The 17,370-nt window shown below is 38.0% G+C and overlaps 1 protein-coding gene across 3 annotated transcripts in view; it reads left to right on the top strand.

Annotated features, from left to right (window-relative positions):
• Positions 1-17,370, top strand: part of SMC5 (structural maintenance of chromosomes 5) — a 95,436-nt gene that overhangs the window by 33,113 nt on the left and 44,953 nt on the right. For all 3 annotated transcript variants that reach the window (XM_032306542.1, XM_032306543.1, XM_032306540.1), the window contains exon 9: positions 16,790-17,045. In XM_032306542.1, the coding sequence (XP_032162433.1) occupies positions 16,790-17,045 (256 nt within the window). The remainder of the gene's footprint in view (positions 1-16,789; positions 17,046-17,370) is intronic.

Raw genomic sequence — 17,370 nt, 5'->3', positions numbered from 1 at the left:
GAATGGGTTTTTTTTGTTTTGAAAGAGTCTTCTTTTCTTTTACTTTTCTCTCATCGCCTGTCACACTGTGGCTTCTGTAAAAGGATACTAAATTAGTTGTCCTTCTGCTGTCTTTCCTCTTTTGAATGCCATTGAGGTCTCCAGTTGCTGACGTTGTCTCTGTTGTTCCTCATGGGAGTGAACCCTTTGTACTCCGTTGCTAATATTTCTTTAGAGTTTAGGAGGGAAGAGGCATAAAGATTTCACTTTTAAAACCCTAAACAGGAATACAGGTTGATACGTTGTGTAATGTTGAATCATCTTTAGGTTTCAGTCGCAAATTGTACTTGATATTTTACTACATTGCTGGATTCAACTAGAAAATCTTGTTTTTATGATATTTTGCACCATGTGAGATGGGCCTAAAATTTGATTTTGTTCCATCCTTAACTGGTTTTTCAGTTATGCTTACTTTTCAAGTAGTTTAATACTCCTTGGACCAGGATTGTCCATTTTTGCCTAGGCATACTTACCAGGGCTTGTCACTTCCGTAAGTTATTTCACTTTTCACTTTAACTTTTAGTAAATACATTTCAGGGCATATATATTTTTCTGGTTATCACTTGGTTATGTCTCCTATGTGTTGATAAGTGCTTTTATTGCTTTTCTGTTTAAAAGTTCGTATTTTCAGTTAAACATTTTCATTCATTTAAGGTTGTACAGGAGTTCTTGCCATTTTAATTTCTATGAGTACGGAATTTCAAAATGTGAATGTAGAATTCTACTTCTTTTCCTTTCTGTTTAATTATTGTGAACTTTATGACCTTATTTTAGATATTTTGAAATTATTTTGGACTTGTATATTTGGTTTTATACATGTTTTGTATATAATAAATAATGTATACTCTATATATTTATATGTATGTTTAAATTATGTATATGCTGGAACAGGTTTACTATACGTACATTATGCAGATGTTCTACATACTTTATTACCTACCCAATTTATCCATTTTTAAAGTGTGATCCTTTTTCTATGAGTGTAGATTTGTCTATTTTTCCTAATAGTTATTTTAGTTTTTGCTTCCTAGATTGTAAAGCTGTCTTTTTTATTTATTTCTTGCATCGTATTTTGATTTATCTTATCTGCTGAGAATAGTATGTGTTGGGTTTTGTTCTGCAGTTTTTGTCATCGTGGTGTTGTGACACTGTCACCAGGAAGGGACTTTCCCCAGGTCCGCTTACAGCTGTTTTCACCTCCCTGTGCTGCTTGTTCGATTTTTCCTCCCTGCTCCTCTTTCTTCCTTTCTCTTTTTTGTTGCTGTTGATAAAGGTTTTCTTACTCCATTTTTCCCCCCTAAAGTTGTATATTCTAAGCCTATTCCGTTGACTACTCTTAAAGTTTAAGTAACGTGTGTTTTTTTAAAGTTAGCATTCTTACTCCTCCACTTAGTTTAGATACTTTCTCTCTTCTGTATCCACACCTTCAGAAATTTTACTTGTCTTTATTTAAAAAATGTTATTTTTTATGGTCTGTCTTGACTTAGACTTAATATGTGTGGCTAGTTTATTTGATCATGTTACTTGTTTTATCATTCTTCTGTCTCTTAGGAGGTAGACTTTTTTTTCTCGACAGATATTTTCCATGGGTGTTTTAGAGACTTGATGAACTTTCTGAGTACTTGTATGTCGGAAAGTACATTCTTTTGCACTCATTTTGGAATGTTAATGTTGCTGAATTTTAAATTATAAATTATAAATTACTTTTTTTCTCAACACTTTGCCTATTCTTCCTCTGTGTCCCGGGAGGTCCCGTTTTGTTCCTGAGAAGTAGAAGATACGAGAGCTGGGCAGAGACTGTATTAGACCCTTGAAGAAAAAAGAAAGGAAATTGAATTTGATTCTAAATGCAGTGAGACACAGAGAAGGCTTTCAAAGTTTTTAAGCTGGAGAGAAATAGTATTTCATATGCTTTAAAAGCACTCAGCATTGCCTTACGGATAGTAGACTGAAAGGGACAAAAATAAAAGCAGAGAGTTCGGTTACAAGGCTGGCTTCACCTCATATGATAGCAGTGGACAAGCGAATTTAGAAAACTGAACCACAGAATTTGCTCGGGGAGTAGATTGAAGAATTCAGTTGTGGAAGAATAGAGGATCCCGTCTTTGACTTCACGGTTGGATAGCGGTACCTGTCACTGTAATGAGAATTGCTATGACGGGAAATGAAGAGTTCTATTTGATTATATCATCTTTCATCCTTTTACTTGAAACCTGTGTCTTCGAATCTAAAATGTGTTTCTTGTGTATCATGGGTTTTCTTTCTTTCTTTCTTTCTTTTTTTAATTGAAGTAACTATTAACATACAATGTTAGTTTCAGGTGTACAGCATTGATTCAGTAATTCCCTGTACTACTCGTTGCTTACCACGCTAAGTGTAGTAACTGTGTATTATCATACAGTGTTGTTCCAGTATTATTGACTTTTCCTTACGTTGTACTTTTCATTTCTGTGGTTTATTTTGTAAGTGGAAGTTTTGATCTTTTAATCCCCTTATTTCACCCAGCCCCCCACCCGCCTCCCCTCTGGCAACCACCAGTTTTTTGGACTTAAGAGTCTATGTGTACACAACACACATACACACAGAACACATCTTGTTTATCCATTCATTTACGGACCGACACTTAGGTTGCTTTCATATTTTGCCTATTTTAAATAATACTATAGTAAACATAGGGTGCATATATATTTTGAAACTGGTGTTCCTGTTTTACCCTGTAATGGAATTACCGGATCTTAAAGTATTTCTATTCCTAACAGCAGCTCACAGTCGTTCCCTTTTCTCTACATCCTTGCCAGCACTTGTCAATTGTCTTTTTGATACTAGCCTTTGTGACTAGTGTAAAGTGATTGCTCATTGTGGTTTTGATTTACATTTTCCTTAAGATGCATATTATTGGGTGTCTTTTTTTTTTTTTTTTAAGTTTTTACTTACTCGTTTTTCTAGAGCAGGGGGAGGGGCAAAGGGAGAGGAAGAGAATCTCCAACAGACTTACTGCTGAGCACGGAGCCAAATGTGGGGTTCTATCCCATGACCCTGAGATCATGACCTGAGCTGAAATCAAGAGTTGGACCCTAAAGTTAGCCGTTTATGCACCCCAAGCTTCTTTTTAAGTATCTGCTGGGCATCTGTATGTCTTCTTTGGAAAAATATCTATTCAGATTTTCTGGTTATGTTTCATTCAGGTTGAGGGCTTTTTGTTTATTTTTGTTGTTGTTGTTTTTTGGGGAGGAGGGTGTTGAGTTGTATAATAACTTTATATATATATTGGATACCTCTTATCAAAAGTATCATTTACAGATGTCTTCTCTTATTCACTAGGTTGCTTTTTGTTTATTGATGTCTTCCTTCACTGTGCAAAAGCTTTTTATTTTGGTGTATCAGTAACTGTATTTGGTACACCCATAAGCACAATAGTTTATTTTTTGCTTTTGTTTTCACTTGCCTGAGGAGACATAGCCATAAATATGTTGCTAAGGGCACTGTCAGAGAGATTACTGCCTGTTTTATCTTTATTTTATTTTATCTTATTTTTTTTTTCCAGTTTTTCAGAATTCATTGTTTATGCACCACACCCAGCCCTCCATGCAATACGTGCCCTCCTTAATACGCTCCACGAGACTCACCCAGTCCCTCCCCTCCAGAACCCTCAGTTTGTTTCTCAGAGTCCACAGTCTCTCATACTTCATCTCCCCTTCCGGTTCCCCCAACTCACTTGTCCTCTCCACCTCCCAATGTCCTCCGTGTTATTCCTTATGCTTCACAAGTAAGTGAAACCTTATTGATAATTGACTCTCTCTGCTTGACTTATTTCACTCAGGATAATCTCCTGCAGTCCCGTCCATGTTGATACAAAAGTTGGGTATTCTTCCTTTCTGATGGAGGCATAATACTCCATTGTATGTATAGGCCAAATCTTCTTTATCTATTTGTCTGTTGAAGGACATCTTGGTTCTTTCCACAGTTTGGCAACTGTGGCCATTGCTGCCATGAACATTGGGGTACAGATGGCCCTTCTTTTCACTGCATCTGTATCTTTGGGGTAAAAACCCAGTAGTGCAATTGCAGGGTCATAGGGTAGCTCTATTTTTAATTTCTTAAGGAATCTCCATACTGTTTTCCAAAGTGGCTGCACCAACTTGCATTCCCACCAACAGTGTAAGAGGTTTCCCCTTTCTCCACATCCTCTCCAGCACATGTTGTTTACTGTCTTGTTGATTTTGGCCATTCTAACTGGTAAAGTGGGTATCTCAGTGTGGTTTTCATTTGAATCTCCCTTTCATGTGTCTCCTAGCCATTTGTATGTCTTCTTTGGAGAAATGTCTTTCATGTCTTCTGCCCATTTTTTGACGTGATTATCTATTTTGGGGGTGTTGAGTTTGAGTTCTTTATAGATCTTGGATTTCAGCCCTTTGTCTGTAGTGTCATTTGTGAATATCTTCTCCCATTCCATGGTTGCCTCTTTGTTTTGTTGATTGTTTCCTTTGCTGTGCAGAAGATTTTGATCTTGATGAAGTACCCAAAGTTCATTTTCGCTTTTGTTTCCTTTGCCTTTGGAGACACATCTTGAAAGAAGTTGCTGTGCCTGATGTCAAAAAGGTTACTGCCTATGTTCTTCTCTAGGATTTTGATAGATTCCTGCCTCATGTTGAGGTCTTTTATCCATTTTGAGTTTATCTTCATGTATGGTGTAAGAGAATGGTCAAGTTTCATTCTTCTATACATAGCTGTCCAATTTTCCCAGCACCATTTTATTGAAGAGAGTTTTTCCACTGTATATTTTTTCCTGCTTTGTCGAAGGTTATTTGACCATAGAGTTGTGGGTCCATATTTGTGCTCTCTACTCTGTTCCACTGGTCTGTGCGTCTGTTTTTTTTTGCCAGTACCATGCTGTCTTGGTGATCACAGCTTTGTAGTAAAGCTTGAAATCAGGCAAGGTGATGCCTGTTTTATCTTGTAGGGGTTATGTGGTATTCAGGTCTCACATTTAGGTCTTTAATCCATTTTTAGTTTATTTTTGTGCATGGTCTAAGAAAGTGGTCCAGTTTCATCCTTTTGCATGTAACTATCAAGTTTTTCAGCATTTATTGAAAAGATTGTTTTTTCCTTTTGTATATTATTGCCTCCTTTGTTGTAGATTGACTTTATAGGTGTGGGTTTATTTCCAGGCTCTCTGTACTGTATACTGCTGATTATCTATATGCCTATTTTTTGACGGGTACCGTGCTGTTTTGACTATTATTATAACTTTGGAGTATATCCTGAAATCTGTGATTGAGATACCTCCAGGTTTGTTCTTTCTCAAAATATTTGGCTATTCAGGATATTTTGTATTTCCATACAAATTTTAGTATTATTTGTTAAAGTTCTGTGAAAAATGCTCTTGATATTTTGATAAGGATTGTATTGAATCTGTAGGTTGTTTGGGATAGTTTAAACATTTTAATGGTATTCTTCCATGAGCATGGTATATCTTCCCATTTGTTTGTGTCACTTGGTTTGTTCCATCAGTGTCTTAGAGTTTTCTGAGTATAAGGCTTTTACCTCCTTGGTTGAATTTATTCCTAGGTATTTTATATTTTGGGGGTGCAGTAATACATCAGATTGTTTTCTTAATTTCCATTTTTGCTATTTTATTTTGAGTGTGTAAAAATACCACAGATTTCTTTATCCTGCAGTATTATTGAATTCTTTTATCAGTTTGAACAGTTTTTTGGTGGAGACTTTAGGGCTTCTTATATATAGTATACCATCTGCAAATAGTGACAATTTTACTACTTTTACCAGTTTGGATGTCTTTTATTTATTTTTCTTGTCTGATTGCTGCATCTAGGACTTCGTGTATTACGTTGAATAAAAGTGGTAATAGTGGATGTCCTTTTCTTGTTCTTAATCCTAGAGGAAAAGCTTTCAGTTTTTCATCATTGAGTATGATGTAGATGTGGGCTTTTCATTTATAGCCTTTATTATGTTGAGGTATGTTTCACTCTAAACATGAGTGGTTATTGTATTTTGTCAAATGCTTTTTCTGCATGAATTGAGATGATGATGTGATTTTTGTCCTTCTTGTTAATGTGATGTGTTACATTGGTTTGTGAATATTGAACCATCCTTACATCCCCTGAAAAACTTGAGCTTGGTCCTGGTGAATGATCCTTTAAATTTATTGTTGAATTTGGATTGTTCATACTTCAATGAGGATGTTGCATCTGTATTCATCAGATACTGGTCTATTGTTTTTTTGTGTGTTGGTAGTCTTTTTGTCTGATTTTAGTATTCATGTAATGCTCATCTTGTAGAATGAATTTGGACTTTTTCTCTCCTTTTCCATTTTTTGGAATAGTTTGAGAAGAATACATACCACCTTTTCTTTAAATGTTTGGTACATTTCACTTGTGAAATCACTTTGTCCTGGACTTGTTTGCTGGGAGATTTTTGAGTAGTGATTCAATTTCACTACTAGTGTTTGGTTTGTTTTGTTTAAATTTTTTGTTTCTTCCTTATTCAGTTTTGGGAGATTATATGTTTCTGGAATTTATCCATTTCTTCTGGATTGTCCAATTTGTTGGCCTATAATTCTTCATAATATTTTCTTTTTTAAAAAAGATTTTATTTATTTATTTGACAGAAATCACGTAGGCAGAGAGGCAGGCAGAGAGAGAGGAAGGTAAGCAGACTCCCTGCTGAGCAGAGAGCCTGACGCAGGACTCAATCCCAGGACCCTGGGATCATGACCTGAGCTGAAGGCAGAGGCTTTAACCCACTGACCCACCCAGGTGCCCCAATATTTTCTTATTTGTGTTTCTGTAGTATCAGTTTTTTCTTTTCCTTCATTTCAAATTGTATTTATTTGAGTCCTCTCCCTTTAATTTCTTGATGAGTCTGGCTGAAAGGTCATCAATTTTGTTTATCTTTTCAAGGAACCAACTATTGGTTTCTTTTATCTTTCTTTTAGTCCATTTTTCATTTATTTATGCTTTAATCTTTATTATTTTCTTCCTTTACCTAGCTTTAAGCTTGCTTTGCTCTTTTTATTTTATTTATTTGACAGACAGAGATCACAAATAGGCAGAGAGGCAGGCAGAGAGAGGGGAGAAAGCAGGCTCCCTGCTGAGCAGAGAGCCCGATGTGGGGCTCGATCCCAGGACCCTGGGATCATGACCTGAGCCGAAGGCAGAGGCTTTAACCCACTGAGCTACCCAGGCGCCCCAATTCCTGTGACCATTATTTTGAATTCTTTATTAGGTATATTGTTTACCTCCATTTCACTTAGCTCTTTTACTGTGTTTTTTGTCTTGTACTTTCATTTGAGATATATTACTGTCTCGTTTTGCCTGACTCTGTGTTTGTTTCTGTCTATTAGGTAGCTAGCTACATCTCCTCGTTGTGAAAGTCAGGGCCTTGAGTAAAAGAGGTCCTGTGGTACCCTGTCGTACTTGCCCTCTCTGGTCTCCAGAGTTGCCCTCTGTGCGGACTGCATATTTCCTGCTCTTGAGGCTGAAATGCTGTTGCCTTCAGCCTAGCTGACTGCTATGACCCAAAGTATGTGCTGTGGGTGCACTAGGCAGGGTTTGGTCTCTGCTGTTGAGAGGCCTGAGGTTGCCTCAGGCTTGTTGGCGGGCAGGGCTGGCCATTAGCCTACGAGTCTCTCATTCGCCTCTCTGCCATAGTTGCAGGAGCATCAGAGGGCACAGCTTGCTCCCTGCACAGCCGGCTACGGGTCTGAGCCACTGGAACTGCAGGTGTGCCAGTGTGTGGGGTTATCTCCCCCCTCCCCAGGGCAGGGGTCACTTTAGAGTGGCACCAGTATCTGCTGGGGGTGCCTCCAGCGGGTGGCGAGGCAGGAGCAGTGCTTTGGATGGCTGCGTTCTCAGGGGAATGCTTGGGGGGAGCACATGATGCTGGCGAGATAGATGCGAGAGGGTCAGCTCTGGCTTCTCCCAGTGTCCGGCTGTGTAGGCTGGTGGAGTAAAAGAGAAGCGGCATCTGCCAGCACTTTTGTTCCTGGAGAACTCTCCTGAAGATCCCTGTCCCTTTACACGTTCTAAGATTAGCCAGTAAATCCCCTTCATTTATACCCCAGGTGGTTTTCAGACTGCTGCTCTGGGCTGTGTCTCACAGAGTTCCTTGTTTTTCGGACTCTTTAAGGGCAGCAGCTGAGTTCCCTCTTGCCCTCTGGTTCTTTCAGATCCAAGTCCCGCTGATTTTCCAAGCCACGTGTTTTGGGGATTCGTCTTCCCAGTGCAGGCGCCTGCTGCCGGGATTGCCTGGCGTGGGGTCTGATCCTCTCACTTCTCCGTGCTTGTAGTGTCCCTCCCGTTTGTGGTTCTTACCTCCAGGGCTTCACTTCCCAGTAGTGTCTTCGTCCTTCCTCTCCTTTTCCATGCGGCCTCCCCTTGACAGTTGACTGGGGAGGGTCTGTTCTGCTAATCTGGAGATGGTTGTCAGGTTAGTTGTAGAGTTGTAGCTGTTACCTTGTGTCCGCGGAAGGAGGTGAACTCAGAATCCTCCTACTTGTCCATCTTCCGTATCCATTTGCCCCTCCCTGCCTTTACATTGGAGTGTTTAAATCACTGACATTTGATGTGATTCCTGACGAAGGTAGCGTTTACGTTAGCCATTTTGCTCATTTGTTTTCAGTGTCTTAGGACTTTTTTGTTCCTCTAGTTCTCCATTATTACTTTATATTAAATGTTTTCTGTTGTACCATTTTAATTCCCTTGTTTCTTACACTGTATTTTTTGAGCTGTTTTCTTAGTGGCTGCCTTTAGAATAACAATATCTTAATTTATAACAATCTGGTTCATATACCAACTTGATTTCAGTAGTATGCACACTTTGTCCCGATATAGCTCCATTCCATTCTCCCTGCTTTGTGTTCTTCCTGTCCTACAAATTGTATTTTAATTATTATAAGCCTATCAGCCCAGCTTTTATCATTATTTCTTCATATAGTTTTGTTTTGGTAACAATAATGTTTGATTCTCTGGCACCAACCAAGTGTCTTACAATTCAGTTCAATTCTGATACTAACCACCAGGAATTAGAGCAGACTCTACAAGTTAGCAGGACAGCCCTTCCTTCCTACATAAGTCTCAAGGACCTAGGACACAAGTTACCTGCACTTTGGCCTGAGTTGGCTGCAAATTCAGGGGTTCCCACATCCCCTCTTCAGGTTTGGGACTTGCTACATCGACTCGTAGAACTCAGGAGAATGTTATACTTAGCAATTGCCAGTTTATTATAAAGGATGCAACTCAGTAACCCCCAAATGGAAGAGATGCACAAGGCAAGGTATGGGAGATAGTGTTCAGAGCTTTCTTTTCCTCTTCTGGGTGCATCACCTTCCCAGAATATTGACCTGTTCTCCAAACCAGAAGCTCCAGAACCTTATCGTTTAGGATTTTTAATGTTTCATTACATAGGCATGATTGATTAAATTTTTTGGCCACTGGTAAATGAACTTAAAATCTTCAGTTCTTTCCGCCTCCTTGAGGTCAGGAGGTGGGGATAAAAGTTCCAGCCTTCTAATCCATGTGCTTGATCTTCCTGAAGCCAGTCTCCATTCTCAAACTATCTAGGGGGCCCTTCCAAGACTCATCTTATTAGCATAAAATCAGGCGTGGTCAAAAGTGCCTGGGTGCTTGGTATGAATAGCAAAAGCTGCTTCTGTCACTCAGGAGATTCCAAGGGTTTTAAGAACTCCAGGCCAGGGACCAGGGACTAAGAAAATAAATATTTTATATTAATACCACAACAGTTGTCTTTTAAGTCAGATAAGAGAAAAAAGTTACAAATGAGATACATTTTTACTCCCTTTTACATTAACTGTGTAGTTACCTTTACTGATGCTCTTTCTTTGTACAGAGTCAGGTTATTCTCCAGTGTCCTTTCATTCTGGCAAGAAAGACTAGGATTTCTTGTAGGGTGCTCCTGCTAATGATGAATTCTCTCAGTTCTTGTTTAGCTCGCAATGTCTTAAGTTATCTTTTGTTTCTGAAGGATGGTTTCCACTGGATAGAGAATTCTTGTTCTTTTTTTCCCAGCACTTTGAATGTGACATTCGCTGGTTTCTAGCTTCCCTGATTTCTGATGAGGAGTCAGCTTTTAATCTTACTGGGAATCCCTTGTACATGATGAGTTACTTTTTTTCTTGCTTTCAGTGTTTTTTCCACAGTTAACTATGATGGTCTTCAATGTGACTCTCCTTTAAGTTTATCCTGCTGGGAAGTTATTTAGCTTCTGGGGCATGCAGATTAATGTTTTAGATCCAAGCTGTGGGAATTCTGGGGTTGTTAGTTTCCTCAGATATTCATTCTGCCTTTTTCTCTTCTCCTGACACTCCTGTTCTGCATAGTTTGATATACAGTGATATACTTTGTTGCACATTTTTATTCATTTTTTTTTTCTTTTCATCAGACTGGGTAATCTCAAGTGACCGATCTTCAGGTTTCCTTTGTTTTACCTGTTCAGATCCCTTTAGCCTCGCTAGTGAATCTTATTTCAGTTATTGTACTTTACAGCTCCACAATTTCTAGTTTGCTCTTTTTTGTACTTTTTTCCTCTGTTGATATTCACTGTTCAGTGAGACACTGTTCTCTTCCTTTCCTTTAGTTCTTTAGACATGGTTTTCTTTAGTTGATTGAACATTCTTAAAATAGCTGTTTTAAAGTCTTCACTTTGTAAGTCTATTTCTGGGCTTCCTCAGGGATATTTTCTATTGGCTGCTTTTTTTCCAGTGTATGGCCTATACTTTTGTTGAAAATGTTGTAATTTTTGTTGAAACTGGCATTTTAAGTAACATGATGTGGCAACTTTGAAATCAGTTGTCCTTCTCTCCCCAGGCTTCTTGTTGTGGTTTGTTTAGTTACTTTCCTAACTAATTCTTTGAAATTTGTATTTTTTGTTGTATGTGACTATTGAAGTCTCTGCTGAGTTAGTGTACTGGTCAGATATTTCCTTAAATAACTGCAACCAGGATGTCTCCCTGTCTTTGTCGAGGATCTCCTCATGTATGTTAGGTCACACCTTCAACACACAGCAGGGTAGTGTTTTTACTCTGTACCAAGATTCAGTAAGTGCTCTCTAAATTGTTGCAAGGTTTGGTTAATATCCAGTGCTAGTTTACAGCTCTGGTTTGGGTTTCACTTCCAATTTGCACATAGCCTCAAGGTGAAACATTCATGTACGCAGAGCCTTTGTGAGAGCTTAGGGTCTCTTCCAGTCTTGAGCATGTGCAGAGTTCTAGACATGCACACTGTCTGCTCATACATGTAGCCTTCTAGATTCCTCAGGAGTTTCCCAAGTCTCACATAGGTGTCTCATTCTCCAGCTTTTTAAGTTTTTTGGGGAAAGTCTATTGTTTACCACAACTGTTATTCCTCATGAAACAGCTGTGGTATTAAACACTTGCCGCTGATTGTTTTTAGCAAATGCTTCAGGGTAAAGGCTGCAAACTGTGGAGTCATGTCGAATAAAGATAGACCTTATAGTAAGGTTTTCCAGAAGTGCAGATAGATCAGATAATGGTAGTTTTCTAAGAATGAGAACTTAAAACCTTTTTAACCAAGGGAATGGGGCTTGTTCAGAATCCCACAAAATTTGCTGTTTTTACCAAGATTCAGACATTTTTATGGAATAAACAGTCTCCAGGTAATTATAAGCATTTGATTAAATTCCGGAGTTCCAAAAAAGTTAATTTTGACAGTTTTTGTCAGTGTTTTCATTGCTTTTATGGAGGAGAGGATTTTCATAGTTTGATTTTGCCATTCCTGATGACATCCAAATCTTTTCTATATCTACAGAAAAATGTTGCTGGGATTGTAATAGGAATTGCATTAAACGTGTATATCAATTTGGGGAGAATTGAAATCTTTACTGGGTTGAGTCTTCCAATCTTTGAACACGGTATGTCTTCATTTATTTAGATACTTGATTTCTTCAGTGAGCGTTTTGTAGTTTTTAGCATACATGTTTTTTGTATTTTGTGAGATTACACCTAAGTATTTCTTTTCCTTTCCTCTCTCCTTTTCAGAAATAGAGACCTTGGGATTTTCTGCATAGGCAAGCATGTCATGTACAAGTAGGGATGACTTTTGTTTTTTCTTTTCTGATTTGTATGCCTTTAATTTCTTGCCTTACTGCACTGGCTAGAACTTCCAGCACTGTGTTAAATAAGAATGGCAGAAGTGGACATTCTTATCTTGTACTTGATCTTGGGAGGAAAGCAACTAGTTTTTTTTCACTATTAAGTATATTGTTAGCTGTAGGTTTCATATAGATTTTTTTAATCAAGTTTGGGAAGTTCCACTCTTCCCATGTTTCTGAGAGTATATTGATTGAGTGTTGGATTGTTAAGTGCTTTTTTTATTTTTTTGCATCTATCAATACAACAGTGTCCGTGTTCGTCTTTAGCTTATTAACATGATGCACTACCTTAATTTTTTTTTTTAACCAACAAATAACCTTAAATCCCTGGAAATCCTTCTTGGCTGTGGCATATAAATATACTTTTATGCATTGTTGAATTCTATTAACTAATAGTTTGTGTTTGTGAGGGATATTCTGTAGCTTTTGTTTTTATACTGTCTCTGCTTTTGGTGTCAGAATACCAACTAGCTTTATAAAATGGGAAGTGTTCCCTCCTCTTCAGTTGTGTTTTTGGAAGAGATTGTGTAGAATTGGTGTTAATTCTACACAATTGGTGAATAGTTGGTGAATAATTCTCAAATGACACTATCTGGGTTTTTGAGATTTCTTTTTTGGGGAGTTTTAAAATTATGAATTTTAATAGAGAGCTATTCAAGTAATCTATTTCATATTCAGTGAGTTGTGGTAGCTAATATTTTTTGAGGAATTGGTCCATTGTGTCTAAATTGTCCAATTGTGTACATAAAGTTTCTTACTGTCCTTTTGATGTTTGTAGTGATACAGTGATACCCCTGTTTCATTCTTGATATTGTTAATTTCTGTCTTCTCCTTTTTGGGAGCACCCCAAAGAAAGGGGGCAGCCTTTCTAGAAGTTTGTTAATTTTATTGCTTTTTTTCGAAGAACCAGCTGTTGGTTTCATATATTGTCTCTGTTTTTCCCCTTTTTTAATTTTATTGATATCTGTTTGTATCTTTATTATTTCCTTTTTTCCTGCTTGATGTGGGTTTATATGGTGTTTCTTCTGGGTTCTTGATCTGAGAGTTTTCCTCTTATATATGTACCTAATGCTATAAACTTTATTCTCATCCCTGCTTTAGCTGTGTCCACCAATTTTGATATGTTCTATTTTAATTTTTGTTTGCTTTAATGTATTTTTTTCCCTTGTGACCACAGTTTATCTTCTCACCTATTGATGGATATTAAGTTATTACTGGTTTGGGGCTATTACCAGTAAACTGGCATGAGTATTGTACAAGCTTTTGTATAAATATGTGCTTTCGTTTTTTATAATTTCCTAGGAGTAGAATATCATAGTATGATATCAAAAATATAGTAGAATATAATATTTTGAAGAAATTGACAAGCTGTTTTCCAAAATGATTGTTAATAATTTATTGTAGGTGTAATTGATACAAGTTGACTTTTGATGGCTTGGAATTTTAAAAAAATTGTCCTCTACCGTAAGTAATTAGAGAAACTCTGCTTAGAGTAGTCTTAGACTTAGGTAGCTACAAGGACTCTACATATATTGTACAAGATAAAATGAATTGAGTACAGATAGAGTTAGGGTGATGGATTGTAAAACAGGAATAGTACTCTGATCATAGCACTGATTTTAATTATGCTGTTCATGAAGTATGAGACAAAGTTATCAGCTGAGTGAGTAGAGCGCCTCCAGCAATAAAGAACTGAGGAAGGGAGGAGGCCAGGCTGTGAACTCCTTTTAGAATGAGCTCACACATTTATTAGAGAAATGTAATAGGTTTGTCTGGTAGTTCTGAGTTCCTATTTAAGTTTTGTGGCCATGAATTCAAAGTGAGATGAGTTTTTGGAGAGTTTCTTCAATTAGTTCAGCTTCTTGGATACTGCTTAGAATATCCAAGACACATAGTATCCAAGACACACAGAAGGCATATAGTTGGGTTTAATAGAGACTGCTTTTTTCCCTAGCTGATGTGACATAGGAGTGGTAGAGAGTCAAGAGTCTTTGCAGGGAATGGTTCTTGTGCTGGCTTGTAGAACTTTAGCAGATTAAAGAAAAGAAATGAAGGGGATAATGGATTGTGAAAAGATGGTAGGGTCACTGGATTGCAGGACCCTGTGGAGTCAAAGAATAGTTTGGATACTACAGTAAGTAAAATGGAAGTAAAGGGGACTGGAAGAACAAGATTGTAGAAATGGTTTTCAGGTGTATAGTTTGTGGTGCTTTACATGATCTGAAGTAAAATGGTAAGTAGCTGAGGAGAGGTTTAGGAAAAGATGGTTAAAGGTGAAGAAATCCAGGAACACAGAGGCCGAAGAGTTAGACTGTGGGACTTCAACATACAGAGAGGAAAACAATTGGCATGCTAAATCATCAATGAATGGAGTGAGGAAGGGTGTGCAGGGTGAGCTAGTTAACACAGCAACAGAGATGATGGGTGGTAAAGCCTGATACCAGTCTTCAAGGGAAATTAAGTGGGGCTTACTTAATGGAGGATATAGTACAGTAGGGATTAGTGAGGATTAACACCCTCCCCACCTCTGAAGGATTGTGGCAGGAGGTCACCTTAGAGAGGATTCTAGGGAGAATGTCTTTCAGGAATAGCCAAGTGTCAGAATAAGAACATTCATGGAAATTGAAGATAATGGGTGATCTAGGAGTTTGTACCTATGGTGCCTGATATAAAACCTGAGTATGATGGAATTAGTCATGGAAGTTTTCTGGATGAGAACTGCACATGAATTCGAGTTCAGAAAGCTTATCTGGAAGAATGGGGTCCCCTGGGCTGCTTCCTAGTTTTTTAAGTCAGGTAGTCATACAGATTTGTTCAGTAGCCCCAGTGATTTTTGGTAGCTTTGTGGGTCTCTGTTTTGCTGGGAGTACAAAGGCTTTGCAATATTTCTTGTCCCCTTTTCATGGAGCCTTCTTCATGTGTTTGGTGATTTTTTTTTTTTTAAAGATTTTTAAAAATTTATTTGGCAGAGAGCAAGTACAAGTAGGGGAGTAGCAGGGAGAAGGAGAGGGAGCAGCAGGCTCCTTGCTGAGAGGGGAGCAGTCCTGGGATCATGACTTGAGCTGAAGGTCAGATGCTTAACGACTGAGCCACCCAGCACCCTGTGTCTGGTGATTCTTAATTCTGTCCCTATTTATTCCCATTGCCTTGGACCTCATGGGTTCCCTGGCTGGATACTGTGGCTTCTTGTCTCCTTCTTCCTTTTAGGTCCATTGAACATTGTTCACTTTCAATCACAGATATGTATTTTAACTTTCACTGTTTCTGCCTTCTGCCTGTTTGGTATAGGAGGGGGGATTTTGGATGTTCCAATTCATTTTCTTGACACTGCCAAAGTTAAAGTTTCAGAAAGGAGAAATTGGTACCAACGCAAATGTCCAACAGTAGGGAACGGGGTGAAATGTGTCATAGCCATGTAACAGGACATTACACAGGTAACAAAATTTTGTTTTGCCAAGGACATGGGAGAAATGAGAAACTGCTCTCAATACATTTTTAGTGATACCATAAAACATATATGTTCCATGAAAAGATAGAAGTAGATATTAAAATGTAAAGGTTTAAGGATATTAAGGTTTAGATGATTGCTTGTTAAAAATTAGTGTGCTTTCCATATTTCCATATAATGAATTTGATCCTACTTTGGTAAGGGGGAGGGAGAAAGGGAGTAAATAGGACTTGGAGTGAAGGCAGCCTAACAGATTATGTGATGTGTTGTTACGAAATTGTACTTTTTACACAACGAGGATTCTATACGTGTATATTTTTGTGTATGCATGTGTGTCTTAAAGTCTTAACTTTTAGCTGGACTTTGTAAGGTTTTGATAAAAATCTACTGGCATCTTATATGACTTGGTTTTTTTTTTTTTTTAACAATTTACCTTGAATATGTCACCAAATCTAAACATATAGTTGGAGGATTAATCTCAAAATATTAATTTCAAGTATTAGTAAATAATTTTGTTGAAAGAAAATAGTTTCAGGGGCATCTGGGTGGCTCAGTCTGTTAAGCGTTTGCTTTTGGCTCGGGTCTCGATCCCAGGGTTCTGGGATCCGGCCCAGTGTCAGACTGCCTGCTCAGCAGGGAGTCTGCTTCCCCCTCTATCTCTCCCTCTGCTTACTTGCTCTCACTCGCTCACTCTCTCAAATAAATAAAATCCTAAAAAAAAAAAGTTTGTCGAAAATTAAGACTGACATAACCTTTGTTATCATTTCTGTTATTACTGCTTTATTCAAAGTTTCTCATATACATATAAACACTATTTTAGTTGTCTTCTGGTGTGTGATATGAATTTATTTTCTGTCAGTATTTAGAAATCTGCAAATTGGCTTTACAAATATTTTGTTTATTGAGCAAATATTTAATAAGTGCTAACAACTATATGCTAAGCACCGCTCCCAGTACTTAGGACATTATTAGTGAACAAATAAAGATAACAGGTGGTCTGGTAGGAGTAACACTCTGAATTACCGTAGAGTACTGTTTAGTTAGGAAAACACCCATGTTGTTAGGTTGTTTGCATTTTAAATACTATATTACTATAAAAGCCTTAGCAAGAGAGAAAAAAACAGTCTCCTGTACCATCCTTCTTTGTTTTCTCAGATTGAGGAACTGCAGCAGGCATTAACGGTAAAACAGAATGAAGAGCACGACCGCCAGAGGAGGATAAGTAACACTCGGAAGATGATAGAGGATTTGCAGAATGAACTGAAGACCGCAGAAAACTGTGAGAATCTTCAGCCGCACATTGATGCCATTACAAATGATCTGAGACGAGTTCAAGATGAAAAGGCATTATGTGAAGGCGAGGTAATTGATAAGCGAGGAGAGAAGGAGAGCCTAGAGAAGGAGAGAAAGAGTAAGTTTTATGAAACAGGGTGAAGAGATGTTGATACAATGGAGATCTCTTTCTGTTGATGGCTTTCTTCTTGCCCTGGTACCGTGTCTTTAGCTGCTCTAATCCCCTTGTTGAGGAAGCTCAGCTTGGTCTTTGCAAGTTAATGTCTTAATCACCTAAAAGTAGCATAGACCGTGCTTTGTGACTGGCTAACCATTCATTGCCTTATGTATGTCAGATTATGACAGTTGATTTTAATTCTGGAAAAATGGTTTCCTTTATTTTCTTCACAGAGTCACTCACTATTATTTATCAGATCGAATTTAAGCTCTTCACTCTAGTTTTC

The sequence above is a fragment of the Mustela erminea genome, chromosome 12, assembly GCF_009829155.1.
Source record: "Mustela erminea isolate mMusErm1 chromosome 12, mMusErm1.Pri, whole genome shotgun sequence".
Lineage (NCBI taxonomy): Eukaryota > Metazoa > Chordata > Mammalia > Carnivora > Mustelidae > Mustela > Mustela erminea.
This window is presented reverse-complemented; position numbering and strand designations above follow the sequence as displayed.